The following is a 15,164-nucleotide window of genomic DNA, read 5'->3' on the forward strand; positions in this document are numbered from 1 at the left end:
GGAAATAACATTAAAGAATTACGAAGCCCGAATCCGGGCTTCGTAAGGAGGTGTCGGGCTTCGTATGACCGGTGCGATATAGCGTTTTTGGCTTCCTAAAGTCGGAATCCATATATATATATATATATATATATATATATATATATATATACATATATATATATATATATATATATATATATATATATATATATATATATATATATATATATATATATATATATAATTGTTAATATGTAATGACTGTTGGAATTGTAATAAAAATTTTTTTTTTTTTTTGGGGAATGCAGTCAATAAATTTTTGGGCTATTCAGTGAAACACTTTGAACTTATTAGTCGAGCTTTCGAAAATTTTATTTTCTTTATCAAGACTATCTACAAATAAAAATGTTTAAATTTAGATAAAACTCAAAATATAAAACTTAACTTACTGCTCGTGGTTACAAATTAATAATTATACAACTTATATAAAAACATGAAAATTTCTTAAAAGTAATATGTAAACGTAAAAGTTTTGATAGTATGTCAATTCGACATCACTCAAAAAAATGTCGTTGGACTACTATAATAATTCGATGGGTTTGTATATACCTTGTAACACTTGTGGTAAATGTTACGTTGGTCAAACCTCACGGAATTTATCCCTTAGATTAACTTCACACAAAAGTGATATTAAGAGAAATGTCCCATCTTGTGCCTTGGCAGAACATGTGATTAATGATGATCATGTTTTCATGTTTCAAGAAACCACAATTTTAGAAAGGGAAATTAATTTACGCAAAAGAGAATTTAAAGAAATGGTTTGGATAAAAAAATCAAATTGCATTAATAAGAGATCTGACATTGATAAATTAAGTATCATTTATAATAACATTTTGTCTTATTAAAATTTGTTGAAATATTACTAATAATTCTACCTAAAATATATTTTTTTTATTTCTTCTATCATAAATTACAACAAATTATGTTATTAATTTCTTTCCCAACCCATCGAATTATTATAGTAGTCCAACGACATTTTTTTGAGTGATGTCGAATTGACATACTATCAAAACTTTTACGTTTACATATTACTTTTAAGAAATTTTCATGTTTTTATATAAGTTGTATAATTATTAATTTGTAACCACGAGCAGTAAGTTAAGTTTTATATTTTGAGTTTTATCTAAATTTAAACATTTTTATTTGTAGATAGTCTTGATAAAGAAAATAAAATTTTCGAAAGCTCGACTAATAAGTTCAAAGTGTTTCACTGAATAGCCCAAAAATTTATTGACTGCATTCCCAAAAAAAAAAAAATTTTTTTTATTATATATATATATATATATATATATATATATATATATATATATATATTATACACAATACCATAAATACCAGTAGATACAGTATGTGTGTAAAAAAATGTATTTAATGTTCGTTATTATTTCGGTTCGGAGAACAATCTCCGGAAAGTATTACTCATTGATACGGGATACTACTGCAGTTGCATTTCTATAAAGTCTCGGAGTACACTTTCAGGTAGACTATTGGAACCGTGCAAGTTCGGCAAAGCGACACCTATTTCTACGCTCTGCAACTTTATTCGCACTTTTAATTATATTGGCCAATTATATTAGTCCTGGTTACTGGATAATTGTCAAGGCCATAGTCCAAAAAAATGATACGAAGAAAAAATAAGATTCAGGTTATGTTATTAAAACGTAACAATTGTATGTAGTAAATAAAATTAGTTATTAAAATGCAGTACTGCAAGCAAAATACAATTAATTAAATTTACCTTTATACAGGGTGTCCAAAGATTGGTCATAAATTATACCACACATTCTGAGGTCAAAAATAGTTCGATTGAACCTAACTTACCTTAGTACAAATGTGCTCATAAAAAAGTTACAGCCCTTTGAAGTTACAAAATGAAAATCGATTTTTTTCAATATATCGAAAACTATTAGAGATTTTTTATTGAAAATGGACATGTATCATTCTTATGGCAGAAACATCTTAAAACAAAATTAGAGTGAAATTTGTCCACCACATAAAAATTTTATGGGGGTTTTGTTCCCTTAAACCCCCCAAACTTTTGTGTACGTTCCAATTAATTCATTATTGTGGTACCATTAGTTAAACACAACGTTTTTAAACCTTTTTGCCTCCTAGTATTTTTTCGATAAGCCAGTTTTTATCGAGTTGCGGCTTCTTTTTTAATATATTTACATAAAAATTTTATGGGGACTTTGTTCCTTTAAACCCCCAAATGTTTGTGTACGTTCCAATTAAACTATTATTGTGGTACCATTAGTTAAACACAGTGTTTTTAAAACTTTTTTGCCTCTTAGTCTTTTTATGATGTCACCTCTTATCGAGATGCGGCTTCTTTTTCAAAATATACCTAAAAATGTAAATTATAAATAAATTTTCAGATTATTAACATGTCTATAATCGTAACTTAACCATATACAAATATGTGGTGGATTCGACAAATATTCAAAATATTTCGATAAACACTGGCTTTAGTCCAGGAACCGAAGCTTTTCACCCCGCAATTTTTACAGAATGGATCGATTTGCTTGAAAATTTGAGAATAAGTAGTGGATTATCCAAGGATCAATATCTATATGATGCCGAAAGGCGCTTTTATTATGGGGGTGGTTGCCACCCCATCTCGTGGGTGGAAATTTTTTATTATATTTTGACAGCAAAAGTTGATAAAAACATTCATTCTAAGCAAAAAATGTTGTATACATTTTTTTGATAAAACTAATAGTTTTCGATTTATTCGCTATTGAAAATGTTAGTTTTATATGGAAAAAATCAATGTCATTCTATAGTATACTCATTTACTATTCACTCAATTTTTGTCGTAGAAAAAAATTTTTCACACCAAGTTCTTAAGAATTAAATAAACTACAATTTCATATTTAAACATTTTTTCTTATCTTTTATGCTAATCTTTCTATTCTGAAGAAAATGGCATTTTTTACAAAACTACAAAAATTCTTTATTCGCTGTTAACTTCAGTTTTTTAAAAACTAAACATTTTAAGCCAGTCAAACTTCTAGAATCTATTAATAATACACAAATAAAGAAGAATGAATAAGGCCAATGACTAAAAACACTGCTAACTTACATTATTATGCTTCCAATGGGATTTCTCCTTTTTTTTTTCTCAAAAAATATATTAATTTTTTAACCGTAACTTTTTTATTTTGTATCTTAGAAAGTTTGTTATAAAAGAATTTTGTAGGTTTTTACAAGATCTACAAGCTTATTAATATTAAATCTTATTAAAATGCTTAGTCACAAAAAGAGGTGACTTTGAAAGGGTTGGTAAAGGTGGTTTTTGCATGCTATTACAAGTTTTAATTGTCAATAGCTCACTTAATTTTTATTGTAGAAAAATTTTTTTCATACCAAATTCTTGGGAATTAAATTGGCTACAATATAATATTTAAACATTTTTCACATCTATGATGCTAATCTTTGTATTCAGAAGAAAAAGCCATTTTTTCCAAACTACAAAAATTCGTTAATCGCTGTTAACTTAATTTTTTTAAAAACGAATCATTCTAAGTCGGTCAAACTTTTTGAACCTATTAATAATACATAAATAAATAAGACCAAATAAGGTCAATGACTAGTTTTAATTAGGGTGGTGATTACGGGGTTGCTTCCGACCACTTTTGCAAAATAGGGACTGACATTTTTTTCATTATAAGTCACTTAATTTTTGAGCTAGAGACTTTTTTTTTATTTTTAGAGATAGATATTTTTAAGTTCTTTAAATTAGTTTTTACAAGTTATTCTCGAAAAATGCATATTTTTCCCGTCTTTTGACTTTGAAACTACAATATTTAGCATTTGACAAAGGAGAGCTAACTTATAATAAAGTATATCTTGATTATTGTTGGTCTTCAATAAAATTAAAAAACAAGGTTTTGTTTATTTTTTCAAATAGTACATTTTGTTAAGTAAGGTTGTTTTGATAAAACGAAAACTTTTGGAGTTATTAGCAGAAAACTGATTAAAAACATTGATTTTTCGATATAATACTAACACTTTCGATAGCGAATAAATCGAAAACTATTAATTTTATCAAAAAAATGTATAGAACATTTTTTGCTTAGAATGAACGTTTTTACCAACTTTTGCGGTCAAAATATAATAAAAAATTTCCACCCCCAATAGGGGGTGGCAACCACCCCCATGGTAAAAGCGCCTTTCGGTATCATATAGATTTTGATCCTTGGACTATCCACTACTTATTCTCAAATTTTCAAGCAAATCGATCCATTCTGTAAAAATTGCGAGGTTTTGTCCTATTTCAAGCTTCATTACTTGGACTACTTATCGAAAAAGTACTAAGAAACAAAAAAGTTTTAAGAACATTGTGTTTAACTAATGGTGCCACAATAATAATTTAATTGGAACGTACACAGAAATTTGGGGGGGTTGAAGGGAACGAAACCCCCATAAAATTTTTATGGGGTGCACAAATTTCACTATAATTTTTTTTTAAAGATGTTGCTGCCATAAGAATGCCACATGTCCATTTTCAATAGAAAATCTCTAAGAGTTTTCGATATATGAAAAAAAATCGATTTTCATTTTGTAACTTCAAAGGGCTGTAACTTTTTTTGTGTGCACTATTGTATATAGGTAAGTGAGTTCAATCAATCTATTTTTGACCCCAGAATCTGCGGTATAATTTATGACCAATCTTTTCGGGACACCCTGTATAATAATTGCATATCATATCAATATTGTGGAGCAACATATAATTTTTCTTCTTCAATGACAGTAGATATGAAATGTACGTCAATTTGACAATTTCAATTGACAATATGAATTATTTAAGAAAGTTGCAATATTTCTCCGCTATTCGCGCACGATCGTTTCTCAATTCCCTTCCAAGTACTTGCACACCGCGAATAACGATGAGTATAATATCTTATCTTCCTTTGATTTACTAACAGTATTTTTTATATTCATAGTATGTATTACATAATTGGCGTCCAATGTGAGGAGTCATTTATTGCCAAAATCCAGTATGTAAAAATTATATTTTTGTAGGTGCAGGATTAGGCAGTTCAGCTTCTTTTACTGTATGCCTTTCAGCAGCCCTGCTACAGCTAATTAAATCAAAAATACCAGAGGAATCCTTCTCAATTGAAGGTTATAAATCAATCAGGGGGGAACTTAACCTAATCGAGTTTAATAAACAAGACTTAGATTGGATTTGCCAGTGGTCATACAGAGCAGAAAAAATCATACACGGAACACCATCAGGTGTGGACAATACCGTTTGTACGTTTGGATCTGTTGTGGAATATAGAAAAGGTTCCTTGCCGAAATTGATTGAAGCCACTTGTCCTCTCAAATTGCTGTTGATTAACTCTAATGTACCAAGGGAAACCAAGAAAATGGTCGCGAAGGTAGCTGAGTACCGGAGGAAGTATCCCATGGTATTGGATCATCTGTTGGAGTCTATGGATCAAGTTGCGACTACAGTTGTAGATAAAATATCTGAGTTATCCCAATTATCAGGTAATATTTAATTAAGAGTATAGAAGTAAGTCTTTAGAATCTGCAGCATTGTGCGAATTAATGTGAATACAGATTATGATTTGAAATTCAAAAATTTCATAGTTATCGACGAACAACAAAGTTAAAAAATAAATTGGCATGTTCCATAAAACAAGTTTCTTTGTTAGGCTACTGCTAAAATTGATGCTGTTGGTTTTCAATCTTTAACAGCTTCAATATTTACAACTGTATTTTTGAATTATTATCTAGTTCCAGTTTTTTTTTTACTAATTCTGTCAATAACTCTGAAAAAGTGCACAGCATTTACATTGTATTAATTAAAAACTAATTTACCATGACAATGACATCATATTTCGTGCTCAGTTTATTAGCAGGGGTATGGAATTATTTTGTTTGATGTTTATTATGCTTTTGAAGTGGTATAACCATTAAGCTAAAATGATATTTCTTATTGAATAATTACAAAACTATACTTCGTTCGCTTCCAAGGTAAGCTAGACGCCAGTTTCAGACGCTTGATCCGTGGGTTTGTCGTGGCGTCGCAGCTTGTCATTGGTTAGAAATTAATTTGATTGTCGTCGACAAGCTGCGACGACACGCCAAACCTAACGATTAGGAGTCTGAAACTGGCGTCTTAGCTTAGCTTGGAAACGAACGAAGCATAGTTTTAGATTTTTAGGTCAACTTCGCACAAATCAACCTTGACAATGGCATCGCTGTCATATATTACTGACGAATTATTATGACTATTTATCTTTATTGGATTTTGTACCATGCCGGCGTGTGCCATATATACAAATTGTTGAATTTATTATGAAAGTAGAAGAATTGTATTTGATTAGAATAAAGTGTAACATTCTTTTTACGCCAGTCAATGAGAGCATGAACAGGATATTACGTCCAAATTCTATCCTAGTTCTTCTTCTTCTTGTAGTTCATTCTCTTATCGGAGGTTGGCTATCACCACAGCTATCCGTACCTTATCGGCGGCTGCTCTGAAAAGATCTACTGAGCTGTAACTATACCACTCTCTTAAGTTTCTCAGCCAGAAAATTCTTCTTCTACCTATGGATCTTTTCCCCTTAATTTGCCCTGCATTATGAGCCTTAATATCTCATGTTTCGCACCTCTGGTAATGTGGCCCAAATATTTCAGCTTTCTTGTTTTGGTGGTCTTTATCGCCTCGTAATCTTTCGGTAGCATTCTTAACACTTCTGCATTCGTAACTCATTGGATCCATGGTATTTTCAAAATCGTTCTATAACCCCACATCTCAAACGCTTCCAACTTCTTTATATTGGCTACTTTTAGTGTCCAGCTTTCCATTCCATACAACAAAGTCGAGAACACGTAGCATCTTAAGGCTCTTAACCTCAGCTCCAGAGGAAGGTCTCGATTAACAAACATTTTTTGCTTTTCTTGCAATTTCGATGCGTGTCCTGATTTCTCTATCATGGTCATTGTTTTCATTTACCCAGGTTCTCAGATATTTGTAGTTATTTACTCTTTCTACTTGTTTTCCCTCGATATATAGCCTTCCTACTGTGTGTTGCTTAGAAATAATCATGAACTTGGTTTTCTTAACGTTCATCTGTAGTCCATATTTTATAATGACGTGATGTAATGTATTTACTAATCGTTGCAGTGCTTCTAGACTGTGCAAAAATAGCGGTGTCGTCTGCGAATCTTATGTTGTTCAATATTTTTCCGTTTATTGATATACCCTGTTCTTCCTCTGATATTGCTTCGTTAAAATAGCTTCACTGTACGGATTGAATAACAATGGAGACAACACGCAACCCTGTGTAACACCTTTTTTTATCTCTATGGTTTCCGTTTCGACATTTTTGATTTAAACCTTTGCTTTTCGATTCCAGTACAGATTGACAATAACCCGTATTTCTCGACTGTCCACATTTTTTTCTTTAAAAAGTTCTATGAGTTTCTGATGTCGTACTCTATCAAAATCCTTTTGATAATCTATAAAGCAGACATAGAGATCCTGATTCATATCTAGTCGTCTGTGCGCGAGAACATTAAAAGCAAACAGAGTCTCTCTCGTTCCTAGTGCTCCTCTGAATCCAAACTGGGTATCTATATCTTCTTCTATTTTTTTGTACAGTCTTCCGTGTATTGTTTTGAGGAATATCTTAAGTGTGTGGCTTATTAAGGAAATTGTTCTATACTGGGAGCATTCTGTCACATGTACTGACTTGGGTGGTGTTCCAAACGTGGACAGAAACAAATCCTGGGGTATTACCAATGAACTGTCAATACGGATGGAATAGGCATGAAGAAAGTTAATGCCGCCAACATACAAGAGAGAGGTCCTGAGAGAGACAGAAAAGGATCAGGTAAAATTTGACAGGACGTGTAATTTGCGGGAAAATGAACATCATATTTTATTAAATTAACTTAATTTTTAAATACTGCCTATCAGCCCTGATACCAAGTTAAAAAAATATGAGGTCCATTTCCCCGATTTAAGTTGATATTGGCAATTGAAATTACACGGCCTGTCAAATTTTACCTGTTCCTTTTCTGTCTCTCTCACCACCTCTCTCTTGTATGTTGGCGTCAATCTCGCTTCACTATTTGAATGGGACGGGGCCATTCCATCCGTATTGACAGTTCGTTGGGTATTACTCCTGTTGTATATACCTTGTTGAATAGATCTAAAAGTATATGCAGTGTTTCTTCGTCAATGCATTTATTTAGCTCAGTGGGTATCTGATCTGGACCTACTGCTTTTGCGGTCTTTGCATTTCTAATTGACTTTCCTACTGCATGGATTTTAATGAAATTTTGGGAATAGCCTCTACTTACTTCCTAATTCAAAGTCTACCCTATATACTACGGCGCTTTTATCTTGTGGACTGTTCCCACCTCTTCTCGGGGGTGGAAAATTTTTTGGTTAAAATAACCACGGAAGTGGCTAGAGAACCTAATTCTAAACAAAAACTGTTCTATAATTTTTTTTTGAAAACTCAATATTTTTTAGTTATTTGTGGTTGAAAATTGGCCATTTTCATTGAACAACACCTTTTCGAACGGTTTTTTGCAAATACCTTAAAAACCATGCATCTAACTAAAAAAAAATTTTGTAGCTTATAAAAAAAAACAAAGAGATTCGTTCCTTCATAAATCTTCTAGCTGTATACAAACATATATGGTAGGTGGAAAGAGTTTGTTTTTTTTGTGCATGCTCAAATCGGTGTATTCAACTTGAAATAACAGAGAAACGGTTGATTTAAGGTGTATAATGGTACCAATACCTTTTGTAGGGCTTGAAAAGACCTTTAAAATGAGCAATATTAAATGTCGATGACATTCAAACTAAGCGAGATATGCTGCAAAAAAATTGATGGCTAATGTATTTTTTATGTACCTTTTTACTATAGTGTTATTTCTATGTTCAAAAAGTTGAACGGGTTCAAAATGAATGGTTTTTGAAAAAAATAAGATCAAATTATAGAGCGCATTTTAAATTTTCTTAAAAATCTTCCTTTTTCTCCATGTAACTTGAAAATGATAATAGATACAGTAATGAAGAACAAAAACAAAATTTTTATCTATAAAAACCCTGCATTTTGTATATCTTTTTTTCGTATCTCTTATTATTTTTGAGTTACATGGAGTGAATAAAATCGGCTCAGCTGAACTTCTATCGCCGTGTAGATAGTGAAACACCAAATTTACGATGATAGTAATTTATTTAAATCGGCACTTGTGACCCGGGAAATTTACGAAGTTTACAAAGTTGTCTTCGATAGCGGTCCTGTAGGTGGCTCTCTTTGGCTCGGTCTGGATCGTTGTCTTCGCAAGCGGTCCTGTAGGTGGCTCTCTATGGCTCGGTCTGGATCGTTGTCTTCCCAAGTGGTCCTGTAGGTGGCTATTTGTGGCTCGGTCTGGATCGTTGTCTTCGCAAGCGGTCCTGTAGGTGGCTCTCTATGGCTCGGTCTGGATCGTTGTCTATGCAAGCGTGTCTCCCGGGCGCATCTAAACATTCCGTATATGTATTTGGACCATAGGAGTTTTCTACTGGTTCGTTGCAGCACGCGGTAATATTTTAACCAATAGGCGGCGAGGTTCCAGATGCATATACGGAATGTTGGTCGGTCCCAAATTCATATACGGATTGTTACAATATCGTACACCGAAAAAGATAAGTTTTTTTAGAGTCTTTTAAAAGGAGATTGATTTTAAAATACTTGTTACTGTATTATTAAATAAAAATAAAACAATTATAGTATTTCGAATGTTATTTGGTGCGAAATTCATATGCGGAATGTTAATTATTCGTAGACCAAAATAAATACAGAGAGAGTCTGTAATTTGAAATAAATTCAATATCTCAAATACTAATTGTTTTTTTGAAAATTGCTCAGACCCGTGGATTAGTAGTTCAAATTTTCCTTTTTTTACATACAATAATAATGTATATAGGGTGTCCCAATTTAGAGATATGACGTCATCGTTGATTTTCTTAAATGGCAACACTGTCATTTTGATAGAGTGTGTAAAGTTATACATCACTGCAAAATATCAAATTTTTATTCTCTGCCATTTACAAGATAATAAAAAATAACAAAGTTATATCTGTAATTTGGAATAAATTCAATAATTCAAATAATAATTGTTTTTTTGAAAAATGCTCAGACCCGTCGATTAGTATTTCAAATTGTCATTTTTGACATAAAATAATAATGTATACAAGGTGTCCCAATTTAGAGATAGACGGCATCGTTGATTTTTTTAAATGGCAACACTAGCATTTTGATAGCTATTTTGACAGTGTAAAGTTATACATAACTTCAAAATTTCAAAAATAACAGTTATGAAAAACAAGTAATCAAATACAGTCGAACCCGCTTATTAGAATACCTGTTATAGGAATATCCCGGTTTAAGGAATAGAAATTTGAGTTGCCGAAACGTTTCTACCAGGCATAAATGATCGGTTATTAGAATATCCCGGTTATAGGAATACTTTTGCTTGGCACGAAGGCTATTCCAATAAGCGGGTTCGACTGTAATAATGAAATTTAATTATTTCAATTAAGCAAATGCTCATAATATTGCCCACTGACCATTTGACAATAATTGAGGGCAACATTATGAGCATTTGCTTAATTGAAATAATTAATTCAAAGTAGGGAATAAAAATTTGAAATTTTGCAGTTATGTATAACTTTACACACCCTATCAAAATAGCTATCAAAATAACAGTGTTGCCATTTAAGAAAATCAACGATGACGTCAAATCTCTAAATTGGGACACCCTTTATACATTATTATTTTATGTCAAAAATGACAATTTGAAATACAAATCGATGGGTTTAAGCATTTTTCAAAAAAACAAATAGTATTTGAATTATTGAATTTATTCCAAATTACAGACATAACTTTGTTATTTTTTATTATCTTGTATATGGTAGGGAATAACAATTTGAAATTTTGCATTTATGTATAACTTTATACACCCAATCAAAATGGCTATCAAAATGATAGTGTTGCCATTTAAGAAAATCAACGATGACGTCATATCTCTAAATTGGAACACCCTGTATACATTATTATTGTATGTCAAAAAGGACAATTTGAAATACTAATCGACTGGTCTGAGCAATTTTCAAAAAAACGATTAGTATTTGAGATATTGAAATTATTCCAAATTACAGACTCTCTCTGTATATAAACCAGAATATAATATTTAAAACACAACCGCAAACGTTATAACCAAGTTAACATTTATTTTCGTCTGATAGCACACAGCCCTAAACTTCAACAGAATTGAATTGAATAGCTGAAACAGATCTAAACATACTTAACAACACGTGCAAGTCATTAAAAATTCTGAGAAATAGTCAAATAAAGAAATATGTATGTATCTCAAATCTATACCATCCCATTTATGAATTTTGCACCAAATAGGTACCTAATCATTGTTATATTTTGCTTTAATAATACATCAATAAGATAGGTATTCTAAAATCAGTCTCCTTTAACTGATTAATAAAAAGTCCCATTTTTGGTCTACGAATAATTAACATTCCGCATATGAATTTCGCACCAAATAACATTCGAAATACTATAATTGTTTTATTTTTATTTAATAAGACAGTAACAAGTATTTTAAAATCAATCTCCTTTTAAAAGACTTATCTTTTTCGGTGTACGATATTGTAACAATCCGTATATGAATTTGGGACCGACCAACATTCCGTATATGCATCTGGAACCTCGCCGCCTATTGGTTAAAATATTACCGCGTGCTGCAACGAACCAATAGAAAACTCCTATGTTCCAAATACATATACGGAATGTTTAGATGCCTCCCGGGCCAAGTGTCGCCTGGTTGTTGATGGTGTTGTTAGACGTGGACTGTAGTCGTAGGTCGCTCTGTGGTTTGTCTCTTGCTGGAGGTGCTGCAATATTGATGTTTTCTTTTGCTCGAATAGGACCATGAATAAGATCCACCACAATTTAAGATGATAGTCATTTATTTAAATCGACACTTGTGACCAGGGAAATTTACAAAGTTTAAAATTTTTTAATACCAAGCTCTTACTGTTAGTGATAATGAACGATGAATGAATTGAAGTCACATCTTGACTGTTTGAAGTGATTTGAAGGAATTAATATTAATGTACGCTTTTCTCGGTGGCAGTATTTTTCTGGGTCAACCCCACGCGCCGAATATAATTACAAAATATTGAAGAACAAAGAAATTATATTAAATCATCAAAATTTATGTGCAATTATTGTCTAAACTTATTGTGTATGATTTGAAATAGTTAACTAAATTAGCAGGTCGCACCTGTTATATACAATAACAAAATGAAGTCAATTTGATATACGAGTGTTACAAAGACTGTTGAATTCTCGGATATGAATTATGAATATTTGAGATTAAACATGGAGAAAAAGGAAGATTTTTAAGAAAATTTAAAAATGCGCTCTGTAATTTGATCTTATATTTTTTTAAACCATTCATTTTAAACCCGTCCAACTTATTGTACATAGAAATAACACTATAATAAAAGGTGTTGTAGAAGGAAAACGATGCATTTAAATTCTGGTGGATGAGGGGTTAAATATACTTCTCATGTTTTCTTAAAATACATTAGTCATCAATTTTTTGCAGCATATCTCGCTTAGTTTGAATGTAATCGATATTTATAATTGCTCATTTTAAAGGTCTTTTCAAGCACTACAAAAGGTATTGGTAGCATTATACACCTAAAATCGACAGTTTCTCTGTTATTTCAAGTTGAATACACCGATTTGAGCATGCACCAAAAAATCAAACTCTTTTCACCTACCATATCTCTTTTTGTATTATAACTAGAATATTTATGAAGGAACGGATCTCTTTGTTTTTTTTCTGAGCTACAAAAATGTTTTATATAGTTTTTTTTTTAGTTAGATGCGTAATTTTTAAGGTATTCGCAAAAAACCGTCCGAAAAGGTGTCATTTTTCAATGAAAAAGGCCAATTTTGAACCAAAAATAACAGTATTGAGTTTTCAAAAAAAAAATATAGAACAGTTTTTGCTTAGAATTGGGTACTCTAGCCATTCGCATGGTTATTTTGACAAAAAAAATTCCACCCCTTGAAGTTGCCCTCAACGGTGGGAACCGCCCCTCAAGATAAAACCATAGTATATAGGGTATTTTTTGTTTCTAGCTATTCCCTACTTACTGTGAAAATATCAAGTAGTTTAGTATAGTAGTATGATAGAATTCGGAACCAAATACTCTCATTGACTGCCCTATTTTTAAACCTCATCAATGATGTTTGATGTTTTATCGATTATTATTGTGTAACCAAGTTAGCCCATGGCATTTTCTTTGGGATGGTCCCTCAATAAACAAACTTCATATATGATTATATAAAGTTTGTTTTTTATGTAGTTTCCCAAGTAAATATCGGAGAAGATTCATACCCAGAATTTCGCCAAAAGGGCGACACTGATACAGTCAACAAATTTTTACACACCGACTTCGTCAATGCGGCAGTGGCGGCTGGTCAGAGGAGGCAAGGAAGGCTTAGCCTCCCCATAAATTTTTTACACATGCTACACTGTTATGTTTACTTTGCTATTTTGCTTTGCGTTAGAGATATCGGAAAAAGTTATTTGAACAAGTTGTTCCAAATAATGTTGTAACCCCACATACCAAATTTCATCACAAAATTCGCACTTTTAGTTTTTTCATTATTTGTAGTCAGGATCCTAAAAGTGTAGAGGAGGCTGGCCGGAAAATCTCACTTGCTAATGCTCCGCGCAGCCCAGCAGCGCTTAAGGAGACCTGGTCTCCTTAGCGCTGCATTATTGTTTAACGCACACACTGCCCGGAGATTGAGCAAGGGTGACTGATCGGCCAGCAGCCTCCTCTACACTTTTAGGATCCTGACTACAAATAATGAAAAAACTAAAAGTGCCAATTTTGTGATGAAATTTGGTATGTGGGGTTAGAAGAATATTTGGAATAACTTGTTCAAATAACTTTTTCCGATATTTGTAATGCAAAGCAAAATATCGGTAATTTACCGTGTTTTTGAATTCGCAGTAGGCCGCTTTTAGAATTAAAAAAATTCAGTTGAGTATCTTAAAAAATGTGAACCTTCAACCTGTATGGGCTGCAAAACTTCAAATATGTATTTATTTTGATATGCATATCTAGTTACAGAGATAGAATTGTTAACAAATAATCCACACAAACTTTGGTAATACACTTTTACAATTAGACTATTTTTAAAATGATATGAAATTATGAAGATATTATAAAATGTAAATAAAAAATGGTCAAAAAAAATGGGGCCTTAAATTAGATTTTTTTGTCGGATTTTTTTGCTAGTGCAAATTTGTCTAGATATTTTACAGTTAGGTATAGCCTCCCCTATTGTAAAAATCACGAGCCGCTACTGCATTTTCTCAATAACTTATTTCATCCAAATTGAAACTATATTGCTTTTTTATTTTTCAGACACAGACGACACTACAGAAATATACGAAAGTTTAGCAGAACTCTTTACTATAAATCATAATCTTCTGAATTCAATAGGAGTTGGTCATAACAAGCTTAACAAAATAGTTGACATTTTGGCTGAACACGGTCTCAGTGGAAAGCTGACAGGAGGTGGGGGAGGTGGTTACGCAATCTGTTTGATACCTCCGAAGTTTGATGCGATCTGCTTGGGAAAAACTGTTATAACTTTGAAATCTCATGGTTTTGACGTGGTTGAAACAAAATTAGGAGTGGAGGGAGTAACACTGGATATTTTTGCTTAAAGTATTTTCATTTTGGTAATCATTTTAATAGTATATCATGAAATTTTTGTACTGAAGTCTCTATTTTTAATTTTTTTAAATAAATAATATATGATAATATCAATATAATAAATAATATTTCTACACGTGATATTTTTATTCCCATTTCCATCTTTTGTTTCTAATTTTGCTAACTTCGTGATAAGAGTAAAAATATATGAAAATACTCAGGCAATCAAATGCTTGATTTTAAAACAATTAAAAGATATCATTTAAAAATCATTTAATCCCAATACACATACCAACTGAAAATATTTTAAAACCTCTAGACGAAAAATGCTTTAAGC

General features: G+C 31.7%; 1 protein-coding gene across 1 annotated transcript in view; it reads left to right on the forward strand.

Moving 5' to 3' along the window:
- LOC114345659 (mevalonate kinase) overlaps positions 1-14,963 on the forward strand; it is a 434,326-nt gene extending 419,363 nt beyond the window's left edge. The window contains exons 6-7 of the mRNA XM_050647008.1: positions 5,071-5,544; positions 14,534-14,963. Of these exons, the coding sequence (XP_050502965.1) occupies positions 5,071-5,544; positions 14,534-14,838 (779 nt within the window). The 3' untranslated portion in view covers positions 14,839-14,963. The remainder of the gene's footprint in view (positions 1-5,070; positions 5,545-14,533) is intronic.
- The last annotated feature ends 201 nt before the right edge of the window (positions 14,964-15,164 follow it).

This window comes from Diabrotica virgifera, chromosome 3 (assembly GCF_917563875.1).
Source record: "Diabrotica virgifera virgifera chromosome 3, PGI_DIABVI_V3a".
In the NCBI taxonomy this organism is placed as follows: domain Eukaryota; kingdom Metazoa; phylum Arthropoda; class Insecta; order Coleoptera; family Chrysomelidae; genus Diabrotica; species Diabrotica virgifera.